The 13,916-nt window shown below is 43.9% G+C and overlaps 1 protein-coding gene across 1 annotated transcript in view; it reads left to right on the forward strand.

Moving 5' to 3' along the window:
* PHKB (phosphorylase kinase regulatory subunit beta) overlaps positions 1–13,916 on the forward strand; it is a 1,466,493-nt gene that overhangs the window by 680,590 nt on the left and 771,987 nt on the right. Inside the window, exon 8 of the mRNA XM_085637773.1 lies at positions 4,738–4,801. Within this exon, the coding sequence (XP_085493899.1) occupies positions 4,738–4,801 (64 nt within the window). The remainder of the gene's footprint in view (positions 1–4,737; positions 4,802–13,916) is intronic.

Below are 13,916 nucleotides of genomic sequence, written 5' to 3' on the forward strand. Positions count from 1 at the left end.
ATGTTTTACAGTGTCACTGTAGTGGATTGGACAATGAGTGCTGCAGTTCACTGGTAGTATTTCATTTACAGGCCCTGGGTACACTTGGTACCATATAATAGGGACCTGTCAGCACATTTTTTTTTTAAACAATCGGATGTATACCAATTTTACCATGTTGAAAGGAGGAGCACAAACATTAGCTTGGGTAAAGTTTCATAGCCAGCAAAAATAGGGTACAGCAAAAAGTCCCAAAAATACATAGTGATCTTGTAGAAAGGGATAATATCCAACAATGATTTATTGTGATAGATTGTAGGAACACTGCTCTTGTATGTATGGTAGCATGTAATACCTTTGTTTATCACTTGCTTTATGATACTGGGTTACAGCCAATGTTTGGGAATGTATGCCCACTGTGTGCATTTATTTTCCAGGACGCGGATCTATCTGTGCTATTACATTTTATTGGTTAGCAGAAAATGCCTACTGATCTGTGTTAATGTCTGTTGTGTTTAGAGATAGCGGCTCTGGGCCTTAGATTTTTATGTTCTCTCTGCCTCCTCTTTCTCTCCGATAAAGACCACACTCCTATTTCTTTTTCATCTTCCCACAATTCTTGAAACAGTCTCATACGGAATTGTGTCCCTTTTGTATGCTTTCAAGCTTTCTGTCAATCAATCCTCAAACTTCTTTATTGTTCTACTCTTTTCTGAGATTTGTATCTCCGTAAAAGGTGAGGTTGGTGGTTACAAACATAATTGTATATGTTTTTGTTGGTACAACATTGCAGCCACTTAAAGAACTATTTTGTCCAGAGGCAGCCTTCTGAAATTATTCTCCATATTAGTTCTGCGGAAATAGTGAGTCATTTACAACATTATGGTTTGAAAGGACCCTGGCTCCAAAAATATCTTCCTTGTTTTATTAGTGTTGTACACTAGATGTTGTGAGAAGGAAGCCCTTCAACCTCTAATCCACTACATCAAGATACCAGTACATCAACATTAGCACTACTGAGAATGCCACGATTAAGGGTGCCACTGCATCAAAACATCGGTAAGTATAGGAAAAGTGTGAAGACTGGAGTTTGGATAAAGGAGTAGTGTAAGAAGACTAGGGCAATGGTAAGTTTAGGGTAAGGGATATTGCTAGAGTTACGATCCTGGAATTAATTAGTGTTAAGGGATTCATTTGGAGTTTGAATTGGCTTTAAGGTTAGGGTTAGGCTTGGTTTTGAGGGTAGGATTAGTACAAGCTTAGGGCAGACGTAAAGACCAGGGGTCTGTCTTAATTTAGAGTACATTACCTTTTAAGGTGAAATGTTGAGTTTAGAATTGCGACAGGGTAATTTATCCTTGTACTTAGCAGATTCGATGTAGTAACATCCTCAGTAATGGCATTGACAGTAGGGTTAATTCTGATGTAGCATCTCCTAAGAAGTGCTCCTTATGCAGTGACATTTTCAGTTGTAACTTAAATTGTGAGAGGGCAGAGCTGTCGGGTAGTAGATTTCCTGCATATTCCTAGGATTTCAGTTGGTGGCTTGCAGGGAATTGACAAAAGACCAGTGTGTGATGACCCATTGTAAGACTTGTTCATGGGTGAGAAAAAATAAACTTTCACCGTGAAGAAACTTCCAGCTTCTTTGATTTTTCTGTGGTCAGAGAATGTTTCCAGGAAATCAATAACCAGTCCTGAAAAACGATCTTTGGCTACAGCCAGTCATCATCTGGCCCACAAGCTCTCCTGCTGTCGTAGCAGCTATAACAGTACAGGAGAAACAGTAGAGTATTTGCCTCTGATGAGACCCAGGCTAGAATAGATCTCCAGTTGCCGACAATTTGCACAGCACACTTGAAAGAACTTTTTGTGATGTTCCACCATGCACATATGTATATAAACATTTTCACTTCCGATCATGTGGCAGGAAAAGCAGTGAGCGCTTGATGGAAGAACTCTCTTTTCTGGGCATTTATCACTTATTCCTCATGCAGACACCTACTTAAGGGCATAATAATTCTGCTGAGGAACCGAGAAGTTCAGGAACCTGGAGAATTGGGGCAGGGAACAGACAGCTTACAAATTTGCTGTGCCATTTGCTGTTTCCGGATGGGCCATCGAGGCCTCTTTAGAAAACCTTGGGCACTTTTTAATTTTCATTTATCGCAGACCAGCATCAAGTCATCTTTACATAACTAAACCATGCCCTCTCTTCATGTGTGGATGCTGGTTAGTGGCATGAAAGATCAACCCTCCTTTTTATGATCTGGCTTGATCGCACAACTGTCGCCAGACATTTAAGTGAGCATCACTAGAGAGGGGCTTTGGCCCCGCCCACATGTTGGAAGCAAGGAGTGCTTTTTTTGTTGTTGATTGGGCAGAAGTTGTGTGCTTCCACACAAACGTGCTTGCTCGCCATTTAGTTGGGATCAGTTGGGATAATTTGGGATCATTTTGTTTATTTATCCAGCTGCCTAAGCTTGAATTTTCAAGGGGAACATAAATTAAATTGGGATGCTATTAAAGTGTCTAAGATAACTGAATGATTTATGTTGTTTTAACTTGGCACCAGCACAGGTGGGTGGAGGGCAATCATTAATCTACATGGATTTTTAAATCTGGTTTGACAGTGCAACTGTCACCTGACCAATTAACCTACACCAATATTATTCTGCGGTTCTTTGCTTCCACACAAATACATATCTAGTCCTGTGCTTTTTATTTGTAATTTTTCGCATTACCATACAAGATTCCTTTAAAGCCAGATCTATTGCAATTTCCAATGATTGTTGAAAATACCTACTCTCTTTGTCCTTTGCACGCATAATAGACTGAATATTTAGTACTTTTCCCTCTGTTTCATATTTCATGTTATTATGTCGTATTCTTGCTCAGTACTGCTTTCTCTGCAATTTATTAGCATCATAATTTATAATCCACTGTAAACCTGCCAGAGGCAATGAGAAGGACCCTCAACTGCTGCTGCATCAGATGTTGTTCAAGGTTATTAGGAGGAATTTAAAGACCCCTATCCCAAGTCAATTTGGAAAAAATTAAGATTAGCTTAGTTGTAAAGAAGCAAGCGAGAGAGAGACTTTTAAGGTTATGAAAGCAACTTGCTTCCATCGCTAACATCTGATCAAGTTTACAGTTTCCATCCAGAATTACTGAAGCCAGTGGCGTAGCTGGGGAGGCGGCGGAGGTGAGCAAGTCATTTCTGTGGACTAACAGCCCCCCTCCCCACCTGAGAACAAGTCGTACGTTGGCCGCCCCCCCTCGGCTCTTACCTCACTGGGCGGGAAACTTAGGGCCGCCCCGGTGCCAGTGGGTCTAGCAGTGTCCGTGACTGGAGCATAGTAATAAAGCTGATGCAATGTAGATGCATTTAAATATGCAACACAAGTTTGGTGTGGTAGACAGGACTTAAGTAAACAAGTGTGTACTTGGAAACTTGATGCCATCTTGCTGAGGCCTAGCATTAGCGCCATGAACTACTGGGACCCATCAAAAAATCAAATGGTGATTGTGTGTGCTTTTTTCATGTTACTACATCCCGCTTGTTACTTTGGGGTTGCCACAACCCAAGTTAAACTCGCGGCTGCCAGGTTCATGTGTGTGGGAAGATGGCGCTAGAGAATCCAGGGGATATATGTTAGGAAAATCAGTAGTAATAGGTGTCAGAAGAAAAGTGTAGTGCACAATTGTATATAGAATGGAAACCGAAGCTGGAGCCCATATTTTTGATTCATTTTTGTTTCTAGCTTATTGATTTTGAGGCGTCTACTTTGGCATTGTTGCCAGAGGTGTTAATTTCTCAGACAACATTGATGCAGGGTTGCAGTTTGTGTGTGCCTTGTAGGCGATGCAGTTTGAAGGGAACGTAGGCTTGAGGAGAGGAACCCTTGTACCTTGTTTGTGGTTGGGTGGTATGGATCAATGACTTTTCTGGATTAGGTTATTTGCCAGAGTAATAATTCCTGGGAAAAAATATGTTGGGTGCAAATTACCCCTTAGACCATTGGGTCATTCAGATATTAAATCTTTATTTCATAATGTTTTCTGTCGTTCAAGGAACAACAGTGGAGAAGTAGAACTTGGAACATAGGCATAGGTTTATTTTAAGGGTTAAACTTGTTGAAACAGTCTGATTTACCTCCATCTCGGCCATCATAGCCCCTTTTTCTATTGGAAGATCCGGTTTTCTTTTATGACCTTAACAGGTGCAATAAAGATGTCTTAAATTGAAATGATCTGGTTTTGATTGAATGCTCATTATTATATCTGTAAAATATCTAGTGCAAAATATCAAATAAATATATGACCCAGAACAATAAGGGAATTTAAGCTTCTTTTTACAGGTAGCAGACGTGCAGGCAGATTGTGTTGTAGTTTCGCCAATTCTTCTAATGGATAAACAAACTGTGACACTGACAGAAGCCTTGTTCTGAGTTATGATGCAAATTAATGTTTCCCAGAATACTTATTGCACACGATGTTGCCGTCATATTAAATAAATATTTTAAAAATCTGCCTTTCACACATCCATGTGAGTTTTTTTGTAATGACACTGATTATCTGTTTGATTGACTGTTTGAGACTGATTCATTACCCATATGACTCTCTGAGACAAACTTTTTTCGGTTCTGTGTGCATGTGTGTGAAACTCCTATTTAAGATAAAAGCTTGAGCTATTGATTTCTTCCTCAGGAACATAGGGGTAACAGCCATATCTCCATTTTGTTTCCTCCTTTATAGCTCAGTCGGATTAGCTAAAGCTGCTCTTGAAGCGATTAATGGATTTAACTTGTTTGGCAATCAGGTAATATTTAACTTTGAAGTGTTCTCTATTTTTTTTTCTGTTTGCTTCTTTCTGTCTTTGGAAATGTGTTGAATACATTTTGTCACTTAAAATCACATCAGTGGTGGCTGGTAAGTCAAGCGGGGGGATGTAGGCCACACATTCACACTCACTCACACCCATGCCTTCACATGTGTGCACTTTTTCACCCATCATTCACAAGCACATACACACATGCACCCATTCGCAGCGCGCACTATCAAGCATACATACATTCATACAAGCACCAAACATTGAAAAAAAAAATACTTAGCGCCCCGCAGTGGTGAGCTCTTGTTACCGGGAGGGAAGCCTTGGTGGATCCTGACCACTGGGACTGCCGCCTCCTCTCATTGGCTGATCTTTTTATGGGACATCCAATGAAAGGAGGCAGCAGTCCCTACTTGCCACAGATTGGGATGGGGCAGTGAGACTGCTCCCTCTCGTCATGAGGGCGAGGACCACCAAGCTCTTTGCCTAGCTGAGAAGGTCACGCCCAAAGGGCTGTGACATCTTCAGCCCTGCAAAGTTCAGCTCAGGCAGCTAGGTGCTGGAAGAATTAAGCTCATGTAAAGCACCGGTTTGTCTGTCAGGCTGACCCTTACTCAGCCTGACAGACCGTCTTCATGTTTTCAGGAAAGTGAGGGAGGGGGTGCACTCCACCCTTGATGTCGGGCTACCGCTGAATCAGAGAGTCGTTGCATGGTTATAGTCTCACTATTTCATTTTGATGTGTGTACCTCGTGAAATGTAATACATTATCTTGATATTGTATGCAGATCACTACGAACAAGTATTTTGTGATCACAAATATACGTAAATGTTGCTTTTGTTTTGCACATATCACGAAGTAGGACAAAGTATATTTTTTGTAAAGCTACTCTTTACTAGGGGTTTACAAAAGTCCTTTACCTGTCCATGGAAATCACACACCGCATATTTTTCCATGAGTCCACCCAACCATACACCAGTGGAAAATCTGCTGCTTTACAAATTTGTTGCCGTTTGGGGCCTTTTTTGCCCTCAGTTTACTCACTCAAAACCTTTTTCGGCACTGGCCTGCTGCAGTTACTGATATCGGCCGAAAAAAGGGCACGGAATTCCAGTCATTAGGAGTTGGATGCTAATAAATGGGCAATAAGTGTGCAAACCTGTTTTTTACTTGCCTGGAAATCCCAATTCCATGGGGTTTAATGCAGACATTTACCACCTGCTCTGAGGAGGTGGTAAAGGTATGCGAGGGCTCTTGTACCAGGGTTGAATGGGTAGGTAGGTTGTTGGAGGGAAGGAGATGATTTCGCAAGGCAATGTAGCATTACATCGGCTACGGTTACTAGAGGTAAGCGCAGAGGGGCGGGGAAGTCGACGGGCGACGGAATAGGTTTTTTTTCCCCCTTTCTCCCCCGTGCCCTGCCCCGCCCCTCCACGCTTACCTGCAGGAGCCGCGACTGCATTACATGCTCCCTGTGCCCTCGTTGAGGGTCAGGCGGGGGCAGAAATGTTAGCACGGGCTGTAATGCAACTCTTTCATAAAGACATTTTACCAGACATAGTTTTCATACGATAAAATCTGATCTGGTGTTCTTGCATCTGTGGAATCCAGTTACGAAAACGCCATCGCACTTATAATTATGCAGAGCGAAATTCCACTTGAGAGTTCTGCTCTGCACAACTGGTAATTGTGGCCGTAGTCTAGGAGTGCACATTTAGTGCAAAAAACATGAAGGTTTGTGAATACCTATAAATTGCCACAAATGCCCATCTACAACACTCAATTTGCAAAGGCTGAGCGGTTTCCTTGCTTGCAGATTGTGCCTTGTCGTTAGTGCTGTCTCTCCATATGTTCACTGATTCTGATCTGCATTTGTCAGCTTGTATTCACAGATTGCACTTATTGCTCGTCTAACTTGAATTTAGTTCATAAATCTCAACTCATAAGTGTTGTATTGATGCTAAATTTGTCTTTCCCCCTAGTAACCATGTGGAAATTGCCGCCTTCTGCTTAATTCTGTCAAACTGTCCACACGCTTTCCTACTGTAAAGACAATCTCGTGCTAGAGTGTTTTGTTGTGCACGGTTATGTTTTATAATCAACAGAGGTTGACTTTTTGTGCTTCTTAAGTTTTAATGCAGAAAGTTTGAGATGTTCAACATTCATATTATATGAAAGTTGTGATTCTCAGTAAGTGCTGTGAAAATCCTGGAATATGGGTCTTATTATGTGGAGAAGTGGAGAAGTGTGGCTCAATGGTTAGAGCGGCAGACCCTGATGCAGAGATCTGGTCCGGGACCAGGGTTCAATTCCTGCCTCGGCGGGTCTTGGGCTCAATTTCCTCGAACCTCACAATTCTTGCTTCGGTGCCTACTCTAATCATGGGTCCCACTCTGCAACTCTGGGCAATAGCTTGCTTAATCTCCACAATGGCCCCAACAGCGCTGGGGATGCCTGGCTTCACCTTGGGGGTGCCCAGGAGTGGACATTTCACAGGGAAAGCCAGGAAGGGTTCCACAGCGGTATGAGTACAAGCGCCAGGACGCCCCGTTGCTGGGGCAGCAGTGCGCTATACAAGTACAAAATTTCATTTCATTATCACTGGTGCTAGAAGGGATACTTTTGTGTCTACCAGTATTACTAAAAGTGTGTAGGTTTTCTGTTGTTGTGTTGAAGCTATGCCTCATGGGAGTCTAACATATTAATGAAGTAAATGCTATTTGAGTGTTGACTGCAAAATATGTACCTAAAACCCAACTGCATACTTTGCTTCTTCTACTGAGGAATGTTAACCTTAGGTCCTAAAGAGAAAATAGATATACCAATGTTATGTTTTAAAGTTCCTGGCATTACCTTTAGTAATTTTAGGAATCTACCAACATTTATTGCAATTGGCAATGTATAAACCTTTATTGATTTAGACCTCAACTGACATCAAGAAAAACATATTTAAATCCATTCCATACCTTTTTCAATACAAGAAAAATACTTAAATTAATTTTAAAAAGTTCACAAATTGCTCATTTGAAGGTGACTGCTTCAAAGTTAAAACCTTTTTTGAAGACTTAATATTATCTTTAAAAAAAAACAGCGGATGTACAAACATTATAAACTGCGCCCTCAAAGCCTAACATACAAAGACTGAGTGCTTAAAATCCTGGACACCCCCTGCACGGGGAGGGGGCCAGATACGTTCCTTCTTTAGTAAACTCATGTGCGCCCTTGTTAATATTGTTAATGGTAAGATCTCCACCCTTTCCTTCAGAATCGTTCTACGTACCATGTGCTCTGACGAAGGTGCCAGATAAGGTTGCATCTTTTTGTCTTTTTGGACAGAACTGACTCTATTATTACTTGTACTGATTGAAACTCACTCAAGGTACTATAATTTTTAAGACATGTTTTATCTGACCATGCTCTAGGCACTTCTGAGATATGCCATAGATGTCCAAGGCACAGGCTATATAATTACTATTTTAGTTTACTGCTACAGTGATTATCTAGAGCTCTTTGGTCAGCATGGCTAATTTAAAATATATTATAATTTTGAGGGTTCTGGTCATTTGTTACTTATAGAGTGAAACCATCTCTGGGGCATTGTCCACAGACCTAAAAGGCTTAGTGAGTTTTCGCTGCTCTTGATACTTAAGTGTGTACCAAGCAGTCTGTATCTGCGATTTTGAATGTCACTATATTACTGCTGTGCTCTTGCAGATAATAGAAAGGCTTGGAATTTGTAGACCATTCGTCGTCATGACAGAGAAGAAAATATGATGGTGTGACAGATCTTCGAAGAATTGTCTCCGTTTATGGCTGCATCTGTGTGAGAGTCTTCATATACATTGTACAGTGCCAAACAAAGATAATAGATTATTGAACACCAAAGATATTGTGTAAACAAGATTTCTTTATCGTTTTACTTTTTTCAATAAGGACAGTTTCCTAGTCCAATCTCCCTTAATTATTTTGATACTTTTTTGGTTTTATTAAGCCGCTAGCATGGTCACTTTCCCTGTTAAATCTAAGATAACCCCTGATTGAAGTAAGACTTCTCCCCCATTACAATAGCCCGCACCATGGCCTTTATGGAGCGTTGAGTCAGTCTGACCTGTCTTAGTGCTATGATGGAGAGTTGCACTGAACAGATGTTTCCATCACCCATCTTGGTGGAGCTCATGCTTTTTTGGCACTGAAAGAATGAAAACAAGCATTGGCATAGCCAATAGGTCTCGCATTTGGGACCTTATAAGTGTTTAGCCATGCAACAGTTGCATAACTAAATACTTATAAGGTCCCAAAAGCGAGACCTATTGGCTATAGCGATCAAACATCAAAGCGTGCGGCCGCTAAAGTAAAAGTAATCGCGGTAAAGCGCGGCGCGTGCCCGCGCACATGCACTGTAGCTCTAGGCTGGCCTGGTAGCACTTTTTGGAGCCCTCTCAATAAGTCTCGCCAGACCAGCGCATGCGCTGGGTCAGGCGAGACCTAAAAACGGTATTGACTGATCTGAGATTCAAACATGCAACTTGCTGGTTGCACTCGTATATTAGTAGCTAGCACTCCTGTCACTCCGATTTCATACTGTTGATAACTGCTGCTGTTAGGATCCTTTAAGCATTTAAAATCGAAACCAGGAATGTTTTTCTTAACAAGATGTGTAATGCTCATTGCTGTATTACACTCATTGTTTTAACCCGCTATTTATGTGAAGGTGCGAAACGATGAGAGGGGGGAGGAGTTGGCCTAACGGCTAGGGCGGTGGACTTCAAATCTGGGGAACCGGGTTCGGGACTCGGCAGTGACGCAGAACATCTTGTGATTGTGGGCAAACCACTAAATCTCCCCATGCCTAACAAAAGTGAATGTGTCCTTGTGTTACGCAACTGGTCAGGCGCGCAACACCCATTGGGCTCACCGGGCTTCAGCCCCCCCCCCCCCCCCCCCCCCCCCCCGTCATGTTTGTCAGCCCGGCTGAGACAGCCTCGCGGGCTGGCGTCCGTCTAATTGAAGCCGGACCCGAGTACTTCACAGGTCTTTAAAAGACCATTTACTCGTTAATGAGGCTTTTGTTGCGTTTTCACCCCTTCTTACATCCACTCTGCCTATGGCTGGAAGACTTAGCCCCCCCCCCCCCCCCCCGAAATCTTTTTCAGCCCCCCCGTCCCCCCCCCGAAATTTGGCTCTAGTTGCCCGCCTGCAACTGGTGCTATCTAAAGCGCTCTGATACCCATACCGGGTCAAGTTCGCGCTATATAAAACTCCGTAATGTAACATTCCTGGGTTTTGTCTTGGTGAATTTATGGTCATCTGGGAGCAGAAGGCTAGTCAGTGAGAGTCTATATTGCAGCAGTCTTATGTTTCCAGGCTCCGATCTCTTGTCCTTTTTAGCAGGCACAAACGATTGCAAATATTGATCTCCTCTTCAATTAATGAACAAACATTAAGGAGTCCTGGCACCATCGACAGTAGCAGTGCCTTTTTGAAAGACAACAGTTCTCCTCTTTATTTACAACTCTTCTCTAACTGCCTCTAATTAATGAACTATCATTGTTCCACCAACCATCACAGAGAGCTGTAAATTGTATTTTATATTTTCTTTATTTATTTTCACAGGAAGCGTGAAATTACTAATATTTAAGCTGATTAGTCATTAAATATTACTTGTTCAGTCTATCCGGATGTCAGGATGGGATAGGGGGCCCTCAAAGAATAATGTTGTCTGGAAGCACAGAATGTCAAGCATCAGTGTTGATGGGCATCTCATGGTTAGAATATTATACTACTGTTGACTTAGGTGCACATAAAGACCGTGGTGTCCACCCACCCCGGCACGTCTGCGCGGCCCCCTGGAGCCCCTGCTACTTGGAGTAGCATATAAGTGCTTCCGTAGAAGTCTATTTTTAACCAGGCAAGTCACACCATACAGACCGGCGATACCACCAGAGGAGTCACCCAAAGGCCGTGCAACGGTAACAACAGTTGAGCTCTGTGACTGGCATGGGGCATGAGTCTAATCCCTAGGTGACCTATACCGGGATGGTGTACGAGTCCCATATATGACATTACCGGTAGAAGAAGGGCTCCCGCCCGGTCAGTATCTCCTACATCACTCATTAATAGCCACACTTGAGTCCAAATGGGGCGACCTTACCGCCGAGCTGCCAACTCATCTCACTATACAGTACTTACACGTCATGGGTAATGGAAGGCACCTCACGCAGTGGTTTTCCGCCTCTCTTCGCCAACACACAGCATTCAACTTGCGACCTCTTCGCGACCATTGGGAACAAGATTGGGTAAGACCCATTTCAGACGCGGAATGGGGTAAGGTGCTCGAGAGCCCAGTATGCATCCCTAGGAACATGCGCTTCCGCCAAATCCAGTACTATATAACGCAAAGGGCATACCTTACACCAGCCAACGTTAATCTCTATTTTAACCGCGAAGATGCCGCTTGCCCGAGATGCGCTCTCGTAGGCGCTGACCTACCGCACATGTTATGGGGCAGCACCTGCCTTCAAACTTATTGGCGGGAGGTAGCGACTGCGTTGGCATCCCGCACAGAACACACAATCCCTTTTGAATGGCAGGCCTACATACTGCACCTATTTCGCCGGACCCGTGGAAATAAGGTGTCTGCGAGGTTCCTAGATCTGGGTATTGTAGTAGCCTAAAGGCTAATTACCAAAAGATGGAAGTCACAGGACCCTCCCCACTTCACGCTTGGGGGACACTCAATGCTGGCATGGGCCAAAGCAGAAAGTGTCGCATTTCACCGTGAGGACATCACGGGAATTCGCAAGATCCCGATAGCAGCTGGGTGGGACGCAATACTGACAGAGCTACTACACACAGACGAAGAAGTAGAAGAGGCCTTGCACATAGCTAGCCCCATGGGTTGACGAATGGAACACACCGTATACGGTCGGCACAAAGCTGTAAACGGGCTAAACACATATGCCACCTGAGATACTTAGACCACATGAGGAGCAGAGACGGGTGGAGAGCGGTTGGAAGTAGTGGAGCAGGCATAACTCTACTTAGGTTAACGCAGCCAAGGAGGCTTCCGGAGTATCTACCTCAGTTGCGTTTCCCCGGTTATGTTTTTAAGTTGCCCCAATATAATTATTACCCGCCACCCTATGACGCGAATTACAGAACAGGTAGTGGTTACAGTACTGACATGAGTCGCCACGCCAAAAGATAAGAGGTGGACAGATATAAACACGCATCAGCCGAGGCATCCACCCAGATAACACTCTTCACGGAACTGTAGAATTATTATGATAATTGTAATTGTATGAAAGTCACAGTAACGGCTATGTAACACAAATCTGACATCTCATGCTGGTACCTGTATATCATGTACCTGAATGTCATAAACTTTTTTTTTACAAAGCATAATAAAAAAATATGTTTAAAAGACAGTGGTGTCCACTGCAATCACATCTCCTTTTATTTATAGATGTTTATTGGTAGGCTTCGACTCAGGTGTCCGTTGGTACAGCAGGTTGATCGACCAAAGACTGAAACGTCAGCGATATGACTGACAAACCAGATCTGTGTTTTTAAACAGTCTCACTTTCACTTATTGTAGAAAGCTGGCTATGTATATACTATGCAAAAACCAAAGGAAATGATGGACGGAGTGTTGAACGTTGCAAGCACTCACCCCCAGTCAACTGATCTGGGTTTAATCCATCACCGTTCTTTAGCCCACTCTGCCACCCCAGTTCAGACATGGCCATATGCAAATCAGTCTGACCCTGTGCCTCATGGGAACAGTCCAGCCCGAACTGCCAAGCCAAGTCTTCCCTGGACTGGGAACAAGCTTCCTAGGACCGGTTTCTGGCATTTCAGCCGTCTTCAGCCAGGCTTGCTTGAATCCAGTGGCAAAGTGAGCAAGGGACTCACGTCTGAGCATACCCTGCCAACTTATGGCGAACAAAGCAAAAACCAAAGGAAATGATGGACGGAGTGTTGAACGTTGCAAGCACTCACCCCCAGTCAACTGATCTGGGTTTAATCCATCACCGTTCTTTAGCCCACTCTGCCACCCCAGTTCAGACATGGCCATATGCAAATCAGTCTGACCCTGTGCCTCATGGGAACAGTCCAGCCCGAACTGCCAAGCCAAGTCTTCCCTGGACTGGGAACAAGCTTCCTAGGACCGGTTTCTGGCATTTCAGCCGTCTTCAGCCAGGCTTGCTTGAATCCAGTGGCAAAGTGAGCAAGGGACTCACGTCTGAGCATACCCTGCCAACTTATGGCGAACAAAGCAAAAACCAAAGGAAATGATGGACGGAGTGTTGAACGTAGCAAGCACTCACCCCCAGTCAACTGATCTGGGTTTAATCCATCACCGTTCTTTAGCCCACTCTGCCACCCCAGTTCAGACATGGCCATATGCAAATCAGTCTGACCCTGTGCCTCATGGGAACAGTCCAGCCCGAACTGCCAAGCCAAGTCTTCCCTGGACTGGGAACAAGCTTCCTAGGACCGGTTTCTGGCATTTCAGCCGTCTTCAGCCAGGCTTGCTTGAATCCAGTGGCAAAGTGAGCAAGGGACTCATGTCTGAGCATACCCTGCCAACTTATGGCGAACAAAGCAAAAACCAAAGGAAATGATGGACGGAGTGTTGAACGTTGCAAGCACTCACCCCCAGTCAACTGATCTGGGTTTAATCCATCACCGTTCTTTAGCCCACTCTGCCACCCCAGTTCAGACATGGCCATATGCAAATCAGTCTGACCCTGTGCCTCATGGGAACAGTCCAGCCCGAACTGCCAAGCCAAGTCTTCCCTGGACTGGGAACAAGCTTCCTAGGACCGGTTTCTGGCATTTCAGCCGTCTTCAGCCAGGCTTGCTTGAATCCAGTGGCAAAGTGAGCAAGGGACTCACGTCTGAGCATACCCTGCCAACTTATGGCGAACAAAGCAAAAACCAAAGGAAATGATGGACGGAGTGTTGAACGTTGCAAACACTCACCCCCAGTCAACTGATCTGGGTTTAATCCATCACCGTTCTGGGGTGAATGTATGACATTGTTCTGCATTCTGTCCATCAATTGTTGTTCTTGCATTTGTCACCCCGAGTGGGAAGGGT

This window comes from Triturus cristatus, chromosome 12 (assembly GCF_964204655.1).
Source record: "Triturus cristatus chromosome 12, aTriCri1.1, whole genome shotgun sequence".
Lineage (NCBI taxonomy): Eukaryota > Metazoa > Chordata > Amphibia > Caudata > Salamandridae > Triturus > Triturus cristatus.